Source organism: Phodopus roborovskii, unplaced genomic scaffold (genome assembly GCF_943737965.1).
Source record: "Phodopus roborovskii unplaced genomic scaffold, PHOROB, whole genome shotgun sequence".
In the NCBI taxonomy this organism is placed as follows: Eukaryota; Metazoa; Chordata; class Mammalia; order Rodentia; family Cricetidae; genus Phodopus; species Phodopus roborovskii.
Window position 1 is genome coordinate 18,638,464 of NW_026126549.1, and position 22,755 is coordinate 18,661,218.

The 22,755-nt window shown below is 36.9% G+C and overlaps 1 protein-coding gene across 1 annotated transcript in view; it reads left to right on the plus strand.

The window, feature by feature from the left end:
* The window catches only part of Adamts19 (ADAM metallopeptidase with thrombospondin type 1 motif 19), a 178,977-nt gene that overhangs the window by 93,705 nt on the left and 62,517 nt on the right, over positions 1-22,755 (plus strand). The window contains exons 11-14 of the mRNA XM_051201008.1: positions 2,422-2,523; positions 7,734-7,864; positions 8,766-8,938; positions 14,843-14,970. Of these exons, the coding sequence (XP_051056965.1) occupies positions 2,422-2,523; positions 7,734-7,864; positions 8,766-8,938; positions 14,843-14,970 (534 nt within the window). The remainder of the gene's footprint in view (positions 1-2,421; positions 2,524-7,733; positions 7,865-8,765; positions 8,939-14,842; positions 14,971-22,755) is intronic.

Sequence of the window (22,755 nt, forward strand, 5' to 3'; positions counted from 1 at the left end):
GACTTCATATCATTTATTTTGAGAACATCTTGAAAATATTTTTCTGGAACCATTTGTGATAAAGAAAGAAAATTTATGGTATTTATACATGGACAGCTAACTTCCCTTCCCATTTAAATGTATAGCACAGTGTATGTGCATATGCCTATAAAAAGCCTATTTGAAATAAATACTCACAGTTTTATTATGTCTTTGAAAGGAATTCTGTTCACTACAAAGATTAAACCATAAATATTGCTGAGTTTTGTATTTGGGTTTAGATGTTCCATTCAGACAGTTTTGATTATTAAAAATTCTTTTAACTGGAAAACTAAGCAATCCCTAACCAAGTTAAAAGGTATGGCTTATTACTATGAAACCTAGAGAATGCTTTGTTCTAATTGCATACCCTACCCCACTCCTTTAAAAGGGCTAGGTAAGACAGAGCACGCATCTGACATTCCAACTTTAAAAGTTCAAACAGTCTATACCATTTCTTCACTTGCCTTGGAGAAGTCACCTTGAAGTGAAATGGGATTCTTCATAAGACCCACACTATGGGTTACCCAACATAGCCCTCTTGACCTGCAGAACTCGTAGTATTCGAAAGATTCCCCTCTGTATGATTTATTATACCTGGTTGTGCTTATCTTGAAAAGCTGCCAAGTTTGCTCTTTATCATTTCAGTTTCTCAAGTGGGAATTGATTAGAGCACCTGCTGTCTTGAAGGGCACAGAGCTCACATTTGAAGGTCAGCATTTAGACCACCAACAGTGGTCTGCTCTGAAAAGATAGGGTAGTAAGTTTGCTTTTTGGTTGACTGGTGAACCTAAGTTATATTTGTCTTAACCCAAATGAACTTTATTGAATAGTAATCAAGCTGTTGTTTGGTGGGAATTCAGCATTTGGCTCTAGTTACAAGAAAAAGGTCTTAAGATAGACTTGAGATAGGTAAAACATTTAAGAATTAAAATTGTAAAGCCTGAGCTATAACCTCATATTTATAAGCATTTGGGGGGGGGGATTCAAGAACCTAAAGCAGCCAGATTATTCAGTCTTTCAAGTAATTTTCTAGATGAAATTCCGATAAAGTGATCAGCAAAGGGTTGGGATAAACCACACTCCAGACATTTAGGAAATTACAAACAATTGTCCACCAGGAAAGGTATAACTTGTTCATTTTTTCTTCTGTGAAAAAGATTCCCTCACTTCGAGATATTTTGTGTAAATATAATCTTACTTTATTTTGAATGTGGTTTATCCCAACTCTTTGCAGAGGGAAGTTCTGTGTGTTATTGTGGAGAGGGGCCTATGTATTCATTGAGAATACATAAGAATAGATTCATTAAGAACTGATCATTAGTCACTCAACACGGGGGGAGGGGGAGGGCAGGCTTAACCACATAAATCAAAATCAAGCTGAGCAGTAAGGTACCAGGGAGAAGAGGGTGGCATCTGGGATGCAGCTGGAAGAACTGGCCTTGGGGAGCGGAATTGAAATACTGCTACTTAGAAGAATACGGATGGGATGAATGTCTGTGGATAGGACTAATCCCAAAAGTTTTATAGTGGGAAGATAGGTAATCTTTCTTCCTGAATTGATTTATTCTTTTAAATTTTTCATTAACTGCCCTTTACAATCTTTCCTTTTCTTCGATTCTGTAGAAAGTATTTTATTCACACCATGTCTAGCCACATATTGTTTTTAAAATTCTCATCTTTCAATAGAAGTTTATTGCATTCCAAAAGTCTAAGAGATTTATTCCCGCATAAGTGAAAATAACTGATAATGATTGGCAGATATCTACATAGAATTACATGTGGGTCATATGTGGGTCATGACTGTGTATCTTAACCGTGCTGTGCAAGCAAAAAAAAAAAAAAAGGTCTGTGCATGAAGAATTGTTGGGAAAAGAGTGCTGAATGAGTAACACAAATAGAAACATGTCAGTACTAGGACAAGGATACAGTAGTAAGGCTCCTCCCTAGCATGCTCAAGGCCAAGGATCACACTCCAAAAACAGAAAAGTAACAAGTCAATTTTTTTATCCTTGAAGCCTTGTTCCTATAAGGGGCTAAATTATATGTGTGTGTGTGTGTGTGTGTGTGTGTGTGTGTGTGTATGTGTATATGTATATGCATATATATGCTAAAACTTTACTGTTATTAGCTACATAATTTTATGTGCCCCTTTGATTTATCAAAAATAATTTTTTAAGATTTAAATTAAAGTTTTTTAAACAGAATGGTTTACGTGGTTGCATCTGAAGTTTCCTGTCCCTATAGACAATCTATGTATTGTTTCATTTATCTTAATATTAAAAGTACATAGAGCATATTTTCAGCCAAATACATTTTTGCTTGCATCATAATAACTGAAATCGCTGGTCTGAACTCAAAACTAAGGACCACTCCCCTTCTGACATTGTGCCCTTTCTGCAGCATGCTATCTGCACTGGTCTGTGGTGCAGAGTAGAAGGTGAGGCAGAGTGCAGGACCAAGCTTGACCCACCAATGGATGGGACTGACTGTGACCCTGGCAAGGTGAGTCACTCACACAGCCTAGCGTAAGAAAGAAAATTACCTGAAATGGGAAATTTGCATTTTTCTCCCAACAGCTACATACACATCTGTCTTAGTATCAGTCAGATCATTTCAGTATGTTTAAAATGTTAATATTTCATCTACTTTTAGTTGTAATTTTTATATTTTTCATATGTATTGTTGTCTTCTTAATATTAAGGCATACAATTTTTCTTGGTATTATTATAATGTTCACAGTCAGATATAAATACTACATTCCCCTAAAACAAACTCATGTTCTTTTATTAGTTAAATATATAGAAATAAATAAGCACAGATAATAGTATCAATGATAAAATTTCCTAGATCACTGATAAATACTTTTAATTATGATTTTTTTCCCCTCAGGAGTTCAGCTATCACAGAGACTGACCAATAATTTTCTTTTTGTGGTCATTGTGTTTGTCTGGTTTTGGTACCAGGGTTACACTGATTTCATAAGAAGAATTGAGAGTGAGTCCTCATGTCTACTGTATGAAATAATTTGTGGATGTTAATGTTAGTTCTTTTTTGAAGATGGAATAGAATTCTACACTGTAACCATTTGGACCTGGGATCTTGCTCATTAATTAATTTATTAATTTATTTATGTTAGGATTTTTGTTTCATTGATTTGGTTTGAGTTTTGCGGGAGATTTTTAAAGATTATTCACTTTATCTCAATTTCGTGTTGGTAGGTAATATATATCTAGAAGTTCATCCATTTCTTTTAGATTTTCTACTTAAAATTTGGAACACCAACATTCCTCAGGTTATTTCTTACAATAGAAATTTGGTAGCACAACTGTTAACATCGAAAACCTGGAGAGGTATCATTAATAACTTAATGTCCCCCGTACAGCCTTGGAACAATTGTGTCAGAAAAACAAATATCCCATAATACTCTCTGATGTTCCAGAAAGGTGCAGGCTTCCTGTGCTGTATATGCACATAGCATGCATCCTTTTACACTAGTAGAAATTAATTTGAAAATGTTATAAAAAGGTAACTGTGTTACTCATGCCCCACCTCTTGGTGAGGTGTTATTGACAGTGGATGGTTAGTAGGGGAAGGAGAGGCATTCTTTTTGTGAGGATGTGGCCACTGAGATATTTGGCATGGATGGTCCCACACCACTGTATATATGGGAAGGAAGGAAGGGAGGGAGGGAGGGAGGGAGGGAAAGAGGGAGGGAGGGAAAGAGGGAGGGAGGGAAAGAGGGAGGGAGGGAGGAAGAAAGGAATGAAGGGAAAGAAGAGAGGGAGAAAGAAATACAGAGAAAGGAGAACAATGAAGTTGATAGTAGGGCATGTTTGGAAACATGGGAGGAACTGGAAAAAGTAAATGGGAGATGGAAGTTAACATACACACACACACACACACACACACACACACACACACACACACCTCAAAAATGTGTTTTTTAAAGAAGGGTTGCTGGACTGGTTTTAGGAAGCAATAATATATTGATATAAACATGTACTTCTATGATTTCTTTAATTAAAAGAGAAAAAACTACACATTGTTTAAATTGGAACTCCTTTTGAAGAGTTGAAGTGTTTTGTCACTTTCCATATGAGAATGGCCTCCTGGGGGACACTTCTGTGAAATATCAGCCAGCTGTTTATAGACTGTGCCAAATATTTTTCTATGAGATTAAATGGAGAATGACGATTGAGATCTGTTTTATTTTTTCTCAAATTATACACAGAGGTACAACAATGTGTGTTTATCAGGAGCGTCTCGTGACATTAACCTGAGTAATTTATTACATGAATCATAAAACTCTGGAAAGACAATAATTTTCATCATTGGAAACACCGTTGCAGAATCACAGAGGGATGTTGGACATCCGGCCAGGCATTCTCCAACATCACACAAGTTTTATTTAGTGCCTCATTTTTATAACCTGAATTCTAAATATTTTCACTATAACAGTCTTCTTGTATAGTTAATAATAATTTACTTGAGATCCCTAAAATCAATTCATTCTTTCAGCCAAAACTACTCATCAAAGGTGAAATGTTTTTTTTTTTTCCTCTGCGACCATGCTCATAATGTTTTTCTACATGTTGTTAACACTCTGTATTTGAAAATCTGATAATGAATTTCCCAGTTTCTTGCATCATGCAAACGTCTTCCAAAAGCCATGTCTGTTAGCTACTGTAGGAGCCGCCAGTCAGAAAACTTCCAAACTTGTTACATTACTGCTAATTTTTAAATGTTTTGGGCTCACACTAACTGCTATTAGCTTGGTATGATGCAAAACAAGAAAAAAGCTGGGAATTTTTAAAGTCTTTTGTGCCACGAAGGGTTGTTTGTCATTGAGTCTTTAAAGGCCCCTGTACAATTCGATTAATCAAATGATTTTGAAGATGAATGTTTACATACTGTTTAAAATAGCATTTTACAAGGTAAAAGAAGCAACCTTTTTCTTTGTACACTAGTACCATTGTACCATATCTATCATTTTTGGTTAACAATACAGAAAACAATGAGTTACTAAGTTATTTAGTATGAAACAGCAAGTACATAGGTTTCCATTTATTCACAGAATTTGCTCAGAATGCAAAGAGAGAAAAGGAAACTTAAGCAGCAACTTTGAATTAGATACCTCGAAGGATTCATTATTATCTAATCATTTAACTTCCTGAGTTAAGGCACTTGAGAATGCTGTGGTCATCCACTACTGAATATAACAAAGACCCCCACACCGTGACAACCACCAGGTGTTTGGGCAGACGGCCCCTGTTGCCCTTGCCTCTCTCCCTGTTTCCACAGTGTGTGCAGAGGGTGTGTTAGGATCATGGCCCTGCTGCTGTGACTTCTCCTTGTCCTTCCACCAATTCTCCTATCATAAACCTCTTACAGAGGTCTGCATAAATATTTGGTTTGGCAGCACAGAAACACAACCAGACATTTTAAGGCATGTCTTGCCACAGAAATGATTGATATTATATAGCATTAATGGGTTTTTTTGTAAATAAAACTAATCTTGTAGGTAATAGAATTTTTTCCATTTATTTAGCATTTACTTCTTGATTTTAAAAATAACAAGCACATGGTACAAAATATGATGCTACCAAGTTTATGGAATGCATCACTAGGAATGCTTTATATAGTAATTTATTGTATAATCATTTAAGCAAAATTAACACTTTGTGTAACACAGAAACAACACTCACTACCTACAAGATGCAGAAACACGTCCCTCTGGTGCAGAAACCTGGTTGTCGGCAAGGGGACAAACCTTCACTATCATGTTACAGTTTCCTTAAATATTACTGTTTTTTGTGTGCATGCTGGTTTGCATGTCTGTTTCCATTTTTCTTCAAGTGCTATATGTGATCCAGTTTAAATTATATGCAGGCTAAGTCCTCTTGCTTTCCAGAAGACTTCCAGTCGTCTATGAACTCTTGTCTAGCCAGTCTGTGCCAGCTTGCTGGCACAGGGTCTGTGATATGCACCCAGGGCCAAGTAAACAGCATCCAGGCATGCAAAACACTGTGACCAACTCAAGTTTGACAGTTTTCATACTAGGATTTTTTTTTTCCATGGCTCCCATAACATTATGGAGTCCTTAAAGCTAATATGTAATTCTACATTGATCACTTTTTCCTGCATGTTTTTTCACATGTCAGATTGAACCTTCAAATATAACCATAGTTTATTTATTAGCAATGTTAACAATAGTGACACTTCCCACCTTGCTTTACAAGATGAAGCTTAAAGCATACTAAATTGAAAAGAGGTTGAATTAAAGTTTTAATGTAACAAAAATATATACAGGAATTGATTAATTTTGCTTATAAAATTATCAATTGGATGTAAACTAAATGATACAGTGTTGTTTCCTAAGTTCTTTCCTCTACAAATAGTAGAAAAATCTTCAAAATACTTTTAAATCAAGACATTAATTAAAATGCTCTGAGTGAATGGGACTTTGGTTTATGAAAACCCATTTACGGCATTACTGTAATGATCCTTCTAATAAGCTTTTATGGTTACCATGATTAACCATGAAACCCTTTTGCTTTATGCTCTGTGCCACACTCAACCTCTGCAAAACAGTGTTTATTCTGGATGAGATGCTTTTGCACTGTGGACATGAGCAAGATGGGAGTCACAGCATTTCTGCACTACTATCAAAATCCTTTCCAAATCGTGATCCCCTTTGGTGCATTAAGCCTCCCATAGTCAGAAAGATCTACTTTCTCAGCCTTGCTATTTTACAACTACTGGGCTAAATGGTCCTAATAGGTCCTAATATTCTAACATGTTATTCAAGGTATGATGTTGTAGCCTTGTACCTGTTTTCTGTGTCCATCATCTACATAATCTATTCTTAAGAAAAATTGTAGCAGTCCTGTCCACGTATTTGATTATTCCTCAATAACCACAGAAATAACTACTATTATCTACCTATTCTACCATTCCTCAGAAGCCATAGAAATAACCCCTTTCATGGCTAATGGTTTTACTTCATGAAAAAGACACATGAATTAAAAAACATTAAAAAAAAAATACAAAGACCACATGCCTTTCTTTGTTTTCATGGTAACACTTCCCAGTTAAAACTATTAAACTCACTACAGAATTTGAAAGTGAAACGCAGGATTCCACAATCAATTGCTCAAGTCTTTCAAACAAACTTGGCTTTCAAGTGGAAGCTTATAATATAGTGTTAGTGGGAACTAAAGTTCACTGAAATGTTTGTTTCAGCCTAGTTCCAGAAGGATAGTTATTGCTGTTTGTCCATACTTACACATGGCTACATTGGAATATGCCTTTCTGCTGTGTGTGGTGGTGGTGGTGGGGTATTAATTTGTTCCCCCCCCTTTAATGCATTTCACAGACTGTGTTATCTGTTTTTCTTCTGCTTTTGCAACCACAGATCCCTTCTTCACTATTTCTACTCCTTCTCACTCACAACCCAGGATTTTCTACACTGTAGTGGTCAATCCCTGAGCACTGTTTTCATGCCGTGGTGACTGTTCATGACACCAGAACCAAGCAAGTGGCCCTTGATATTGCCAAGTGCCAGCTAACTTTTGTCTTTTGCAGTCTTCATATTTGCACTTGGGCTGCCATAGGCCTAACTGACTTGCATTAATTCCAGTAACTGTATAGACCAGTGAATGATTTTCAGTTGTGCCCTAATTTGTTCACCTAAGACATGACTTTTGGAATAGTGGTGTAAGGCTGGAGAATGCACCCGCAGGACCCCCGCACCTGAGCACTTGGCTGGAGAATGGAGCACGTGGAGTTCCTGTAGCCGAAGCTGCAGTTCTGGGGTCAGCAGTCGAGAGCGCAAGTGTCCTGGGTAAAGTCACAGCTCCTGGTTTGGGGGAGGGCATTTAGTCATCAGCTTTGAAATGCAAAGATTTTATCACCTACAAATCATAATGGAAAATGAAAGTAACTGTTACAACTGTACTACTGCCTCAAATTATTATTTACGTAAAATACAAGCTCTCCTTTAACAAGACAACATTGGTGAGCCTTTCTAAAAATGAATAATGAAGCCCACAGAAGGAGACTGTTCGTGAGTAAGTGTAATGCAGTGTACTTAAAAGAGCAGGATGTACATTAGAAGAGTCAGAGAAAAAGCTGAAGGAACTAGGAGAAAGGCAAGAGGATGATGAGACCTCAGAAAAGCAAAGGATGAGAACAAAGTTAGTGATGATAAAAGCTGAAAATACAAAAACAAGAAGAACAAACCAAAACCCATGTTGGGCCCAGGTACAGTTAGGGGTCATCAATAGGCCCTCTTGCTCAATGCCACTGCACCTGTAGAGAGCAGAGGGAAGGGACAGGTTCCACTCAGTCTGTCTTTGTGGTCCTCAGGGACACAGTACATTTACGCATAGATGCAAAGCTTCTGAATTTACTAAAGATCCTCAGGGCAAACTGACACAGGGGAAAGTCTTTACATGATGCACTGAGCTCTGCACTTGAACTACGTTTTCTGTGTTATCTAAAGTCAGTCTTGTCATTCAGAGATTTTAAAAGATACATTGAACATTCGAAAGAAAATGTTTCATTTTTTACAAATACAACAGGCCTATGAATGCCCTACTCTACTCAGTCACTTAGTATATCCATACTTTTAAAGAAACATTTTATTGGAAAGGATTGTGTTTTATAAATATGATGGTTTTCACTTTTAAAAGTTGGTACTTGTGGGGGAAAGGTGAAATTTATTATCTGTACTCTTTTTCTAGGCTAGGTTCTGAAGCAAGGGATTGTAATGGCCCCAGAAAACAATACAGAATATGTGAGAATCCACCTTGTCCTGCAGGTTTGCCTGGATTCAGAGACTGGCAATGTCAGGTCTATAGTGTTAGAGCTTCGTACCCAAAGCATGCACTTCGGTGGCAAGCTGTCTTCGACGAAGGTATGGCCACTAGCAGCACACAAATTGTTTAATAATATTTATGTTGTTCTACAAATAATCTAATAGTCATTTGTAGACTTTGGTTGTTTTTCTGACTTTTCTGGCATATAACACACACAAAACTAAACATATATATATATATATAATAATTAATTTTGAACAATGACTATATATCTATTAGAATAACTAAAATAGAAATACAATGAATATACCATGAATTTGGTAAAGATGAGACGAAAGTGGAGCTAACTAACATTTCTGATAGAAAGAGAAAATGACACAGGCACTGTGGAAAGTAGTTTGGGAGTCTCCCAAATAGCTGAACAGGCAATGAGCAATGAAGAAGTTGTTTGCTTGAGCAATAGAATGCTATGCAACCAGTACTACTGAAAGGTAGAAAACTCGATGGATTTCAGGGCATTGCGCCAAATGAAAAATTCCAGGCACATAAGGACATGTGTTATTTATACCGTACGGTCCATGGAAGTAGACTAAAGTGGCAAAATTGTAGAAAGGAAAATAAAAATAAAGGTGTGGCAAGAGGCACACACATGAACTGATAGAATACTTCCATGTCCTGGCTCGGCAGGTGTACATGCACCCATATCTTTGATAACATGGCACAGGATAGCACATACAGTTAACAGTGGACCCTTGTGTTTTACTGTATATTTTCACTAGAACGACCACGGTGCAGCATTCAAGGATCCTGAGAGGTATGTGGGTCATTTGTAAACTACTTTTTTTTTTGCAAACTGAAATAAATCTCTCACTATTTTAAGATGGGAATCTCAAGAAAATTATATGCTGCAGTGTTAGCTGACCAAATGTGTGTGTGCTTGTGTGGCGATGAACAAAAGTGGCAACAACCTCGCCGATTCCATCATGCTGTAGGGTTACCTTCACTTCTCATTCTCAAGGTGGACTGTGATTTGCCCTGTTTCCTTCAGTCTGCTGGATGGCCCAAACTCGGACGGCCTAGGGCTTCTTTAAGCTCTGTTCTCTCCGCTTAAGCACATGAGTATTAAAAAAGAAAAAAGAAAAAAAAAAAAACAATTATTACACAACATAACAGAAAAAAAAATTAGCGGTCAGACTACCTCTAAGTTCTCACTGTCACACACTTAGGCTTCCCCCTATCCACAGATACTCACTCATCTGCTTTCTACTAAGTAGCAGGGATTCTTTTTCTTTCTTTCTTTCTTTCTTTCTTTCTTTCTTTCTTTCTTTTGTTCGTTCTTTCTTTCTTTCTTTCTTTTTATTATTTTTTCTTATTTTACATATTGATCCCAGTTCCCACTCCCTCCCTCACTTCCTCCCATGCCCCTTGACCCCCCTCCCGTCCCATCTCCCCCCCACCCCACACCACAGGGAGGGTGATGCCTTTCAGGAGGGCTCATCAAAATCTGTCAAGTCATTTGCAGTAGGGACTAGGCCTTCCCTCCTGCCTCTAGGCTAAGGGAGTATCCATCCAAGGGGAATGTAAGTAGGAAGGGTTCAATTCCTCTTCCCAAGGCTAGTTGGCTCTCTAATGCTACCTTCTCCTCTCCTCCCCTCCTTTACCTTACTGATCAGCTCGCCTTTTTCTTCTTCTTCTTTTGTATATTTAAGTCCCTTTGTGTTGGGTGACTTGTGGTCAGCTCATTAAGATACATAGGCCTCTCCCATAAAGACCACACAGAACTTAACTTCCCTCTGGTGCACAGCCACATCGAGATGTGGGCCCACTCTCTTTCTTTACAGTCCTCTGCTTTCTTATCTCCAATATGGACTCGCCTAGCACAAATACTGATAATGTCCTTGAAGAGTCTCATGAATATTAAGGCTTGTTTATGATTTCCTGTCCTATTTTTACTTGAACGTCAAACAAGTGACCAATCCTTGCCCATTTAAACATTTGTGTGTCTTGGATTCTATGACCCAACAGAAATCTGGCTTCCCTACTTTGTCTCTAGTGTTTGCTCCTCTGACTATTAGAGATACTCTCTACTCTGGCATCTTCTTCCTGGGTAGACCATCATTATCAAGAGTTCAAATATGCAAATTAATCATCAAGTTATGTCTTTGGTCAGAGCTTTCCTTTGAGCTTCAAACTGATGTCTACCATGGATTGCTTGTTATCTCTACTTAAACGACTTGGACCTCCTTATCTCTTCCTCTACACTCCCACTGGTTCCATTTATGAGATCTATCTCAATGAACACACACACACACACTGTTTCAGCTACACAAACTCAACAACCCAATTTTAAAGAATTTTTGTAGCCCCCTTAAATTTCTTCCTACCTCACATCCATCATTCCTTTTTGCAGTCCCAGTAGAAGCAAGAACAAATTCCAAATCATCTTCAAATATATAATATGTACGTGTTTCCAAGCCCTTAGACAAGGGACTTTCTTAGCATTATACCTTTTTATTCTCAAGCTTTAATCTCACTGTTTATATATCTTGAAACCTCATGATTTGGGATGGGAAACTCAGATTATGCTAATCCTGTGGGAAACAAGAATTCCTGATCAACCAAATTGGTTCTACATCTCTTCCAAGCATCCCAGAAGCATCATGTAATATTACACTTCATCTCTATTCCCTCTATTGTCTGTTTTGAGTATAGTAATTGTATAGTAATTGGTATATGCCAAACTTCTAATGAATTTTATTGCATTAATTTGTATGCATTTTCAATATCTTCTAAAAATAAAGGTTTAGTCAATATGATAATTTACCTTATTTCATTATTTGAGGGATAATCCCATTATCACCTCTAATTGGCTGAAGGATTAGTAAAAGGAACATTCATTTGAAACCAACTAACTCATGTGGAATAAACGAGCATAATAGGTTTCCTTCAGATTAAAGGAAAGTTGGTCAGAGTGGGCACCAATGTACTCTTGTAAGAAATCACAGTAAAAGTGGTTTACAGGTCAAAAATCTGATGACTTGAGTTTGATCTCTACAAGACATGTTTGAAGGAGAGCCAGATTCTGAAATGCTGCTCTCCACCTCACACATATATACACACACACACCAAGAGTGAATAAAAATATTTAAAATATATCATAATTAATGAAAGAAATCCTGACTTATAGCATCATTTTATCATCAGTGAGTTATACTGTTTATACAATCAATAAATAAGCATTTTGAAATTAAATTTATAGTTAAATGATCCATAAACACAAATATTGTACATTTTTTGGTACCGTCAATATTTTGTAATACTGTGCAGTGCTCAAATAAAACATATTTATCTCCTTGAGCATTTACCATTTCTTTATGCTGAAATTGTCAATTGTATTTTCTCCCTCCTCAGGAAATGTGTGGTACATTCTGTTCTCACATAGTCAGTCTATAGATGCAGTTCACCAGAACTCCTTAGCACCCACTGACAGAGTTTTCCTGTGCATCTTGCACCTGTCTCTGGTAATCACATTCTATGTTCCACCTCTATGAAATCAACCTTAATATTCAAAGATAAGTGAGGTCATGTGAATTTATCTTTCCTGCCTGAATTATATCACATAATGTGATAGCCTTAAATGCCATCCATTTTGCTGACAAGGACAGGACTTCAGTCATTTTAGCATTATGGAGCATATTGTCCTTATCTACATAGACATTGATACACAGTTTAGTTCCTTTACTCTATCACTGTAAATATTACTTCAATGATTTTGAATCCCCCTTTTCCACACTGACTTAGTTTTCTTTCACTACGTGCTTAATAGTGGGCATGCTGAGTCATGTGGAAGTTCATTCAACTTTTCAGGAAGCCTCCTTACTACACACCTCCAACCCAGTGTAAAATTCCCTTTTCCCTACATGCAATTCGATATGTGACATCTTTTGCCTTTTTGGTAATGATCCTTCTTACTACTAAGGTGAGATGGTATTTCATTGTGGTTTTGAATTGTACATTTTAACCATTTTGCAACATGGATCAAATAAGTTCATCAGTCTGTATGATTAATAATATACATACCAATAACTAGTCTTCATAACACACTATGGAAGAAAATGAAGTATATGATTTCATAAATCATATACAAGTCTAAATTCTTGATAATAATCATATCTTATAGAGCGTATATCTGTTATTCTTTTATGATACATAGCCATGGGAGGATATCTGGGTATAGGATCTTATTGACGTGGCAAATATTCCTCATTAAAAAGAAAAGCAATGCGTGGCTTCAGTATTCCTATACATACATGCTTTGTGAGTACTAAGCCCTGCTGATTACCCTTGTGCAGTGAGCATCTTAGACAGGGATGTTCCTTTAAATCAAGCCATAGCACCAGCCTGCCAAGTACTGGCATGTTTCAGGGATCACCTTTGTGTCACAGTCTCCAGTGTATTCTCTAGGAAGAAAGACTGGGATCAGAGATTTATGACATCTATGAAGTTTACTTTCCTTTACAAAAGGAAAAATACAGAGATTTTTTTCATCTGACTTCTTGTTTGGAATATGAGTGCAGTTGTCATGAGGGCTAAACTCCTTTCAACTCGTGTATATGGTATGCTTCTGTCTTCAATGAAAAGTCTAGAAAGAGAATCACATACACACTTTTAAAGTATTGCAGTTACAGCAGCTGCTTTTAAGTCCAAAGATCTGACACAGTAAGCAGTCACTGAATAAGCACACTTTACTTTGAGGCGTGAGAGCACACTGAAGTGCTTTATTGCTGCTCCTAATGGCATCTTAAAGGAAAATTTCAAAACCATGCACATTAAAGGCCATATTCCAACTCCCCAGAATTGTTCAGAGCGGCATTCAGGAGCCACATGTGAAAACTGTTTGAAATGTTCAGTTTTGAAGGCTCATTTAACTGTCTGTCTTCTCTTTGCAAAGTGATACCCTGTTCCATGCCTCTGGCTGTTATTTGGTATTTATAGGATGCCATCAGCACACGTGGAACACAAGTGCCATGTCAAGGGCTGCAAACTATTTTCCATCCTATTTATACAAGTTTAATAAGCAGTAAAGGGCTGGCTGTGTCGAGCCAGGAGAGTAGAAATGTAGCATGGAGGCTGTTCTGAAGTTTCAGATTTGATTATCTGTACTATTGGTGTAACTGATACTACAGATCCTCCATAAAAAGCTTCAAATTAGAAACACTTAACAAAAACGATACCACTTTTGAGTCTAAGAGGCTAGCATTTGAAATCCAGCCCTCCTACCTCATGCTCAGTGAAGCACCGAGGACAAATGACAGCAGCTTGTGAATTCTGCACCGTGAATCAGTGGCTCCCAGCCTGGACATCAGGCATACTGACATGGTCTGTGAGTAAGCCGTGAAGGGACTGGGTCCTACCGTCCATTAGCACTGTGCCTCCCATACAACCACTTGTTGTTTCTGAAAACCAACCAAACAAAGAGGCAAATAAACCAAAACAGAATACAGAGAATTTGATGACAATTGATTGTCCTGCTTTAGTAATTTTCTATTGAGGATTTTGTAAACATTAAATATTACCATGCTAAAATTTATAAGTGAGAGACATCAGAAGAACTTCCTGTATAAATGTTAATCAGATTTTTGTGTGAGTAGTATCCTGATGTGTGCTTGGAGTAAGGAAGCTGTCATCCCAAAAGATTTGGATAAAAGTTAGGATAGACCAAATGTATTTCAGGACAATGATTGTTTTCTTTCCTACAGTTTTATGCCAGAAAACATACATCTGACAATCATTTGAAGCCAGATTCCTTCAGGTAGAGATTAACACAACTCGGTTATGGCATCTAATATAATAAGCCTCTGCTATGAATCTATTTTAACGTCATATTGCTCAGTGAGCATGGAATTATATTTTTACCCAGTATCATTATGGGAAAAATAGAGCTTAGATTAAAAAAAAAAAATTGACAAGTCGATGTTCTTCTTTTATCCACTTTGTTGTAGGAAAACCATGTGCCTTGTTTTGCTCTCCTGTTGGAAAGGAGCAGTCTGTCCTTCTGTCAGAAAAGGTGATGGATGGAACTTCCTGTGGATACCAGGGGTTAGATGTATGTGCAAATGGCAGGTGCCAGGTAAGATATCCCTGAAACGCAACTGTATGTGCTGTGGTGACCCTATGGGTCCACTGGGAAGCTTCATTACATGATGAAAAGCTTTGGGCTAAGAGTCCAGGGGGATTGGGTGGTTCAGACATGACTGGGATTGTAAGGCAAATTGAACTTGAAATGCCATGTCTCCATCTGTATAAAGATGAGTGAGAACTAGGGGACCCATGAATCCCATTGCCAGTGGAAAGAATTTTTTAAAAATATATAGATCTCATTCTTAAAATTGGAACCCTTATATGTCAGAACGTTCCAGAACAAAGAGTCAAACGCTCCAGTTTTCCAATTCTCTCCGCTCCTGAGACAGGAGTAATAAGCCATTAAAATTCAGTCAAGCTTGTTATGTTCAAATATTTATCAACATAATAGATCAATCAATCTTCAAATGCATCCTGTATTTTTAATAGTACTTACTGTATTTACTCTGCTCTTAAAATGTTCATTTACATGAAGTTGTGTGCTATTTTCTATCAGTCTTTAGAAACAGATTTTCTGTCCATAGTGGAAAGACCAAAAGCTGTAATGTAAATTTTTTCCTCATAACTCTGACTCGATATCAGGTTGACTTCTGCTGGAAGGTTAGTGTGCAGGAAGTTCAGTGTCATTGTGGTCATTGTGAACATGAGGAAAGGACTGGGCACAAGGGAAATGAGATTTCTGGCTTTTCAGAGTTGTCACTCTTAGGGCTGAGAAGAGAGACCTTTCTGTATTTTAGTTTATTCATGAGTTAGTTTGCTGCTTTTTTTTTTCTAGGCAATTTCTGACGTGTTTTTTTAGAAATGGAGAGAAGTGAGAGAATTAGCTGAGTACTGAAGCCACAGCATCTCCTAGGGAATCATGTTCTCAAACAAATTATACATTCTGTACATACGTGCATTAAGTGATTTGAAAATTTACATGTTAGAACAATGGCCAGTAAATTTTTCCATATAGTTCTCCGAACCCTACCACTGAAAAAATACATAGCTGAACACATACAAGCTTTGTATGGATCTACCAGTGACCCAAATCAGGTTAGACTTATAGTTAGAAATTGGAACCTTATACAACTTGAGTATTGCACAGATCCAACATTCTATACTCTGCTATGATACTGTAAAGTTTAACACTGAGCTGCCTGGTACTGCCACAAACATCAATAGAATATGACCATGATTTGAAAAGTCTCCACTGATAATTGATTTTATACATATTTTGCTTTCAGAATTATATATTATACAATTAAACCTATAATTTTATTTCATGGTAACATATGAATCTGTCTGGTTAGTGTATTTATAAATGGATTTATTTAAAACAATTAATACTCCTAATTGTGTGTGTGTCAGATACAATAGCTCAGACAACTCTGGTTGTCATATCACAGTGCTATAAATCCCTATTTTATAGAGCCTTGTGCTAGACATTAAAACTATGCCAACCAAAACTACACAAATGCTCCCATAAATCCGATTATTATAATTTGAGTAGAATTCTCCGAAATGGCATGGTACTTCTGTCTGCATCAGAATATGTCAAGATTCAGGTTTATTTTTTTATTTATTAAAATGAATCATTTCGCCAAAGTATAATGAAAAACATGAAAATTTTTCTGACAGCGCTCTGAAAACTGGGAATTTGATTAGCTTGCTTAGTTTTTAATCTCAAATGTATAGTCACAAAACTGACTCTGGAAATGTAAAAATGATGAATACAGAGCTCCAAAGTGTGTTTTATGGAGAATCCTGTTTATCCCAGTTGCTGCAAAGATAAGGAAGAGTTGGCCTGGTCATCCAGACATTTGCTCATGATCAACTCACCAGGGGTATTTAAGGTGCTCACCTTTGGCAAAAGGGCATTGCCTTCCTAAGCTGTTCATCTTCTGCTTCCAGGTTCATGTGAGCGAACTAAGACAACCAGTTATGAAACACAAAGACTTCAATTTTCACTGCTTGAATATTTGATGATCTTACTGCTGATCTCCATCCTACATTTTTTTCCATTTAAACACGGAGGGATGCTTGTTTTCTTAGCCAGATGTTCCTGACTCTTGCTAGGTGACCTCCACACATGTTGTATTTGAAGCACTTCCTATAATGGTCACTTCTGAAATCAACTTGACTAACTGACCAAAGCCTGCCACTAACCACTGTTCTATTCTTTGACACTGCTGGGCATTCTGCCATGAGGAAGGCTTGTCTCCATATGCAGCAATTTTGTCACTTATGCTTTCTCTGAATACACATCCCTTAGCTGTTTAATGTGTGTGTGTGCGTGCGTGTGTGTGCATGTGTGTGCGTATGTGTGTGTGTGTGTGTGTGTGTATTCTGCTTCCCACATTTTAATAATGTCAACACCAACCACAAGTAGATCCTTGCTTTTCACTCCAATTTCTATATTTAAAATTTTCCCATATATAAAGGTCACTTGTCATGTATTAATTATCAGTCTTTCATTCAAACTTTTTCTTTGAAGGAGGGTCACTGATAGACGAAATTCTTCTTGGTGTATGTATAGTCAGCTTGGGAAAGCAGGGTCCTGTCTCCTTAGTTTCAGTGAAGGGCAGTATTTTGTCGATAGAAAATAGTAAGTTTATTTGGTCTCAGCTGTCTATGGACGGAATAGTTCTAGGAACATGCAAAAATGAGTTTTTCAAAAAAACTCATACTTTCTTGTGTCATCACGTTTGCAAGTCCCTACACTCACTTCACTTAGGAAGTGAGGCCATCCATGCAGTGGAATTGAGCCACTCAGTACCGTGAGCATGTGGACCAGAACAGAAGTCATTCCATTTTCTTCGATAATTTCATTTTCTTCAATAATTGTTTCCTTTTCTCATAACTACTTTGGGATATCATTCAATATTTACCATAAGAAAAATACTGTTGCCACTACCTACAATTTGGCCAATTTGCAAGTTTTATTATTTGACATGAGTTTGTGGCATTATTTGCAGTTGCAGAATGTTGCAATTTGATAGTTTGCCTCTCAGGGACCTGACTTTTAGAGATAAAGCTCATCCTAAGTCAATGATTTATTAAAGGGCAGAAAGAAACAACTCAATTAAGAAAAAAGTATTTCCGTTTTCATTTTGTTTTGATTGTGAATTGCATGCATGCATATAATGTACTTTTATAAAATTCGTACCATGTTCCCTCCTCAGTAGTCTGTCCTTTATCAACTTATCATTCTTCCCTCCCAATTTCATATGTTCCGTTTTAAACACACTGCATCCACTTAGTGCTGCCAGCATGTGCATGGGTGTAGGGCCATTTAACTGGCCAATGGGAAGCTTCCCAAGGGCCATATCCATAAAGGAAAGCACTTCTTTCTCCCCAAGCATCATCTATCAGTTGATCATAACTCTTCATCTAGGGATAGAACTTCATGAGCATCTCTGCAACCCATGCTGGGATTTTGTCTTGCTTGATTTTATTCATTCACAGCTGCTATGAGTTAGTTGGTATATGCTACTACCCTGCCATGTCCTGAAAACATTTCTTTTTCTGGAATTATCCATTTTGGTTCTTTCCACCTCCCCATCTCTTATGATTGTTGAGCCTTGGGAGGATAATAGGGGCCTATTTTACTACTGTAAAATAATTGTCTCTGATGGAAGTTAAGAGATGCACTACTCTATGGTTACAAAGTTAAGAACTTAGGGAGCAGTTTAACACCATGTCCATTTACCAGAGTAATAGTTCTCTACTTGGGTCTGTGACTCACTGAGCCGTGGGTTCTTGGCTTTGTTAATGGTGGCTCACATAAATTCTATTTCACAGGGTGAGCCTTAAAATCTGAAGCAGTTGATTATGCCCATAAAATTTTGCCACTGTTGTATCAATGGTTTCATTTTGCCAGACATTGGAACTGTAGTTGTTGGCATTAGCACTTGGATAAGACTGATGATTACTTTACTTCCCTGGTATCATGCATAGCACTTCCCTGCACCATGAATGCTAGAGAGTAGACATGGCATTCCCATGTGGACCCAGCTGGACTTTTTGCTGTTCTATGACTCAAGAATGGCAATGCACTGTATGTTTAGGGTGTGAAAGTGACCAATATCTTGGAAAGAGGTATCTCATTCCTACCATTGTGCCTTGTTTTCTTTCTTTCTCTCTTTCTTCCTTTCTTTCTTTCTCTCTTTCTTTTGTTCTCTCTTTTGTTTGTTCTTTCTTTTCTTTTAATTATTAGATTGCCAATAATATCTGGAAAACAGTATTTCCCCATTATAGTGTAACTCCATTTAAACTCCTCTTATATAGGCACAAATGTGTGTTTGGGGGAGGTTTTATACTACTAGGTCTCTTCATGCTTTTTTGAAGGTGCTATTCTTCCCTCTCTCCAGGTAGTTACTACTCAACCATGCCCTCCTGTGCCACACCCCATTAACCATTCTTGCCCATTATTTTACATTCCCTCTTCATACCACCTGAGTTGTATCTCTGCTCTCTTGTAAGCTTTCTCTCTCATTGCCACTTACTAGTTTCCAGGCTATTTCAATTTAAAAACATATTTCTAAAGGTTCAAAGCTAGCACCCACATGCTAGCTAGAGAACATGCAATGTTTGTATACCTGGGTGTACCTTATCTCACTCAGAACCTTTGCATCTCCAATCATTTACCTGCAAAGTTCATAATTTCATTTTCCTTTATAATAAATAATGATCCATTGTGTAAATGTACCACAGTGTTATTATACCACTCATCAGTTTATGGACTTGGAAACATTTCATTTTCAGACTGTTGTAAATAGATTAGCACTGAACATGGATTACCAAGTGTTTCTGTAATGGGATACAGAGTCCTTTGGATTGTGCCCAAGAGTGGTACAACTGCATTATATGACAGAGTTAATCTAGCCTTTTGAGGAATTTCCATTGACTGCCATAGTGGCTGTACATGTTTGCAATTTTACTAACAGTGAGTTAAGTGTGCCCTTTCTACACACCCAAGCTAGCATTTGTTGTCATTTGATTTTATGATCGTGGCCATTCTGACTGGAGAAAGATTAAATCACAGAGTAGTTTTAACTTGCATTTTCCTGATGTTGTGCCTCAGCCATTTGAGAGCTATTGTTTAGTTTTTCTTAGTATTTCGCTTTAGGTTTTAAGCCCGTTATATATACTATATCCATTCTTGGATATATGGCTGGCATATCCAAAGTTGGTTATTTCCCAGTTTTCAGGCTGCCTCCTCGTTTGATTTATTGTATCCTTTGCTATATAGAAGCTCTTTTATTTCATGAGGACCCATTTACTAATTGTTATTCTTAATATTTAGGTTACCACTAAGAAAGTCCTTTCCTATATCTATCAATTCAAGTCTATTCCCCAGTTTCTCCTGTACCAGACTAAAGCATCAGAAATTATGTTGAGATTGTTGACACAGTTGAGTTTGGTACAGAGCAGGAATTGAGATTTTAATTATTTTCTTGTACATTTAGCTATCAAGTTGGACAAGAACCATCTGTTGAAGGTACTGTCTTCTCTCCAATCTGTATTTTTGGCCTTTTTGTAAAAATTGGGTGCGTGTATGAATGTGAATTATATATGGATAATTAGTTCTATTCCATTGTTCAAGGTGTGTGTTTTGATGCTAACTCTATGCTCTTTTGATTGCTTGACTCTGTAGAATAGCTTGGATTTGGGGATTATAATACTTCAATAGTATTTTTATTCTTTAGATTTGTCTATTCTAGGTCTTTTGTGCTTTCATATAAATTTTAAGGTTGCATTTTTAATATCTGTGAAGAATTTCATTGGAATTTTGATGGAGACTGTACTAAATCTATAAATTGCCTTCGGTAGGAATAACATTGTCACAATATTGATCCTACCAATTCATGCTGTATGCTTCTGGTGTATATCTCAATTTCTTCCCTCATAGTCTGAAACTATTCATTATATTGGTCTTTCACTTCCATGGTTAGAATTAATTGAAGATACTGTTTGAGGTATGTAGAAGGCTGCCTGTTTTGTGTATAACTTTTCATCTTGCTGCTTTTTCTGAACATGTTTATCAACTGTAGGAGTTTTAGGAGTTAGTGTAATGCTGGCTTTGTAAAAAGAATTTGGAAGCAGCCTTTACTCTTCTATTTTATGGAACATTCTGAGAAACATCAGCTTCAGTTCTTACTTAAAGGTCTGCTAGAACTCTGCAATAAATCCACCTACGCCTGGGCTGGTTTGGGTTTGGAGGATTTTTATTGCAGACTCAACCTTGTTATTCATGATGGATTTATTTAAATATTTATGTCTTCCTGGATTACTTCGGCATGTCAGAAGTATTGAGAGACTCCTCCATTTCTTTAGACTTTCCAGTTTTGTAGAATGAAGGTTTTGGAATTGTGTTCTTCCCTTCCTCTGGATTTTAATGGTGTCTATTATAATATCTCCTTTTTAACCTCTAATTTTATTGATTTGGGTCTTCTTTTTGTTAATCCGGCTAAGATTTTATCAAACTTGTTTATCTTTTCAAAAAACCATATCCTCCTCTGATTTTTTTATTCTTATTTTATTAATTTCTGCATTAATCTTGATTATTTCTCCCTGTTTACTGTTTTGTTTACTTGTTGTTCCAAGACCTTACAGCACATCACTAAGTTGTTTATTCATTTTTGATGTAAGTACTTATAACAATAAGGTATCCTCTTAGGATACTTTCCTGTACCCTGTAGATTTAACTATGTTACATTTTTATTTTTATTTTATTCTAATTAAGTTTTAACTTTCACTTTTTAATTTTTGAATAATTTAATCAGTGTTGTTAAGTCTTCATGACTATATATTTTCTGTGATTTTTATTACTATTATACCTACTTTTACTTTATTGAGGTTAAATAAAATAAAAAGAATTATTTGTTCCCTATATTTATTGAGAAATCATTTTTATTTTATGTTCCACTATATTCTTTGTTTTGTTGACGGTTCCATGAACTACTGAGATAAACATGTATTCTCTAGTGTTTGGATGGAATGTTTTGTTAGAGTCATTTGATCTACAGTATCACTTACCTCTACTATTTTATGCACCTCCCCACCCCAGATGATCTGTCCTTTGATGAGTATTTATGTTACCTAATATTAATGTGTTAGGGTTAATCTGTCCATTGCATGTAGAGGGATTTGCTATAAAGTATGGTGCATGGACGTTTATAATGTCTTCTTCTTGGAATGTTCCTTTGATAAGTATGAAGTAACCTTCTGTATCTCTTTTAGTTAGTTTAACTTCCAAGTCTATTTTGTCAGATATTAGAACAGCAACTACTTCTTGCTTCATGGTTCCATCTTCTTAGAGAACTTTTGTCCATCCTTTCCTTCTATGATGGTTTCTGTCTTTAGTGATGAGCTCTTATTTGCTGCTGTTGTTTGTTTTCTTTTTATTGAAAGTAGATTCTTTTCTGACACAATATATCCTGACTATAATTTCTTCTTCCTCTACTTCAACCAGTTCCTTCCCCTTTCCCCTCCCTTCCTGGTCCATTCCATTTCTGTCTCTCATTAAAGAAAAAAGGAAGGCTTCTGGGAATAAAAGCTATCATATTGAAGTTGAACATGTCAGCCCAGCAGGAGGAAAAGAATCCCAAGAGCAGTCACAGGAGTTAGAGACCCACTTGTTCCCACAGCCAAGAGTTCATAAAAATACCACACAAAATACTATAATGCATATACAGACGAGCTGGTACAGACCCATGTAAGCCCTGTGCTTGCTGCTCAGTCTCCTTGAGTTCATATGTTCCTGGCTTAGTTGATTCAGAGGGATTTGTTC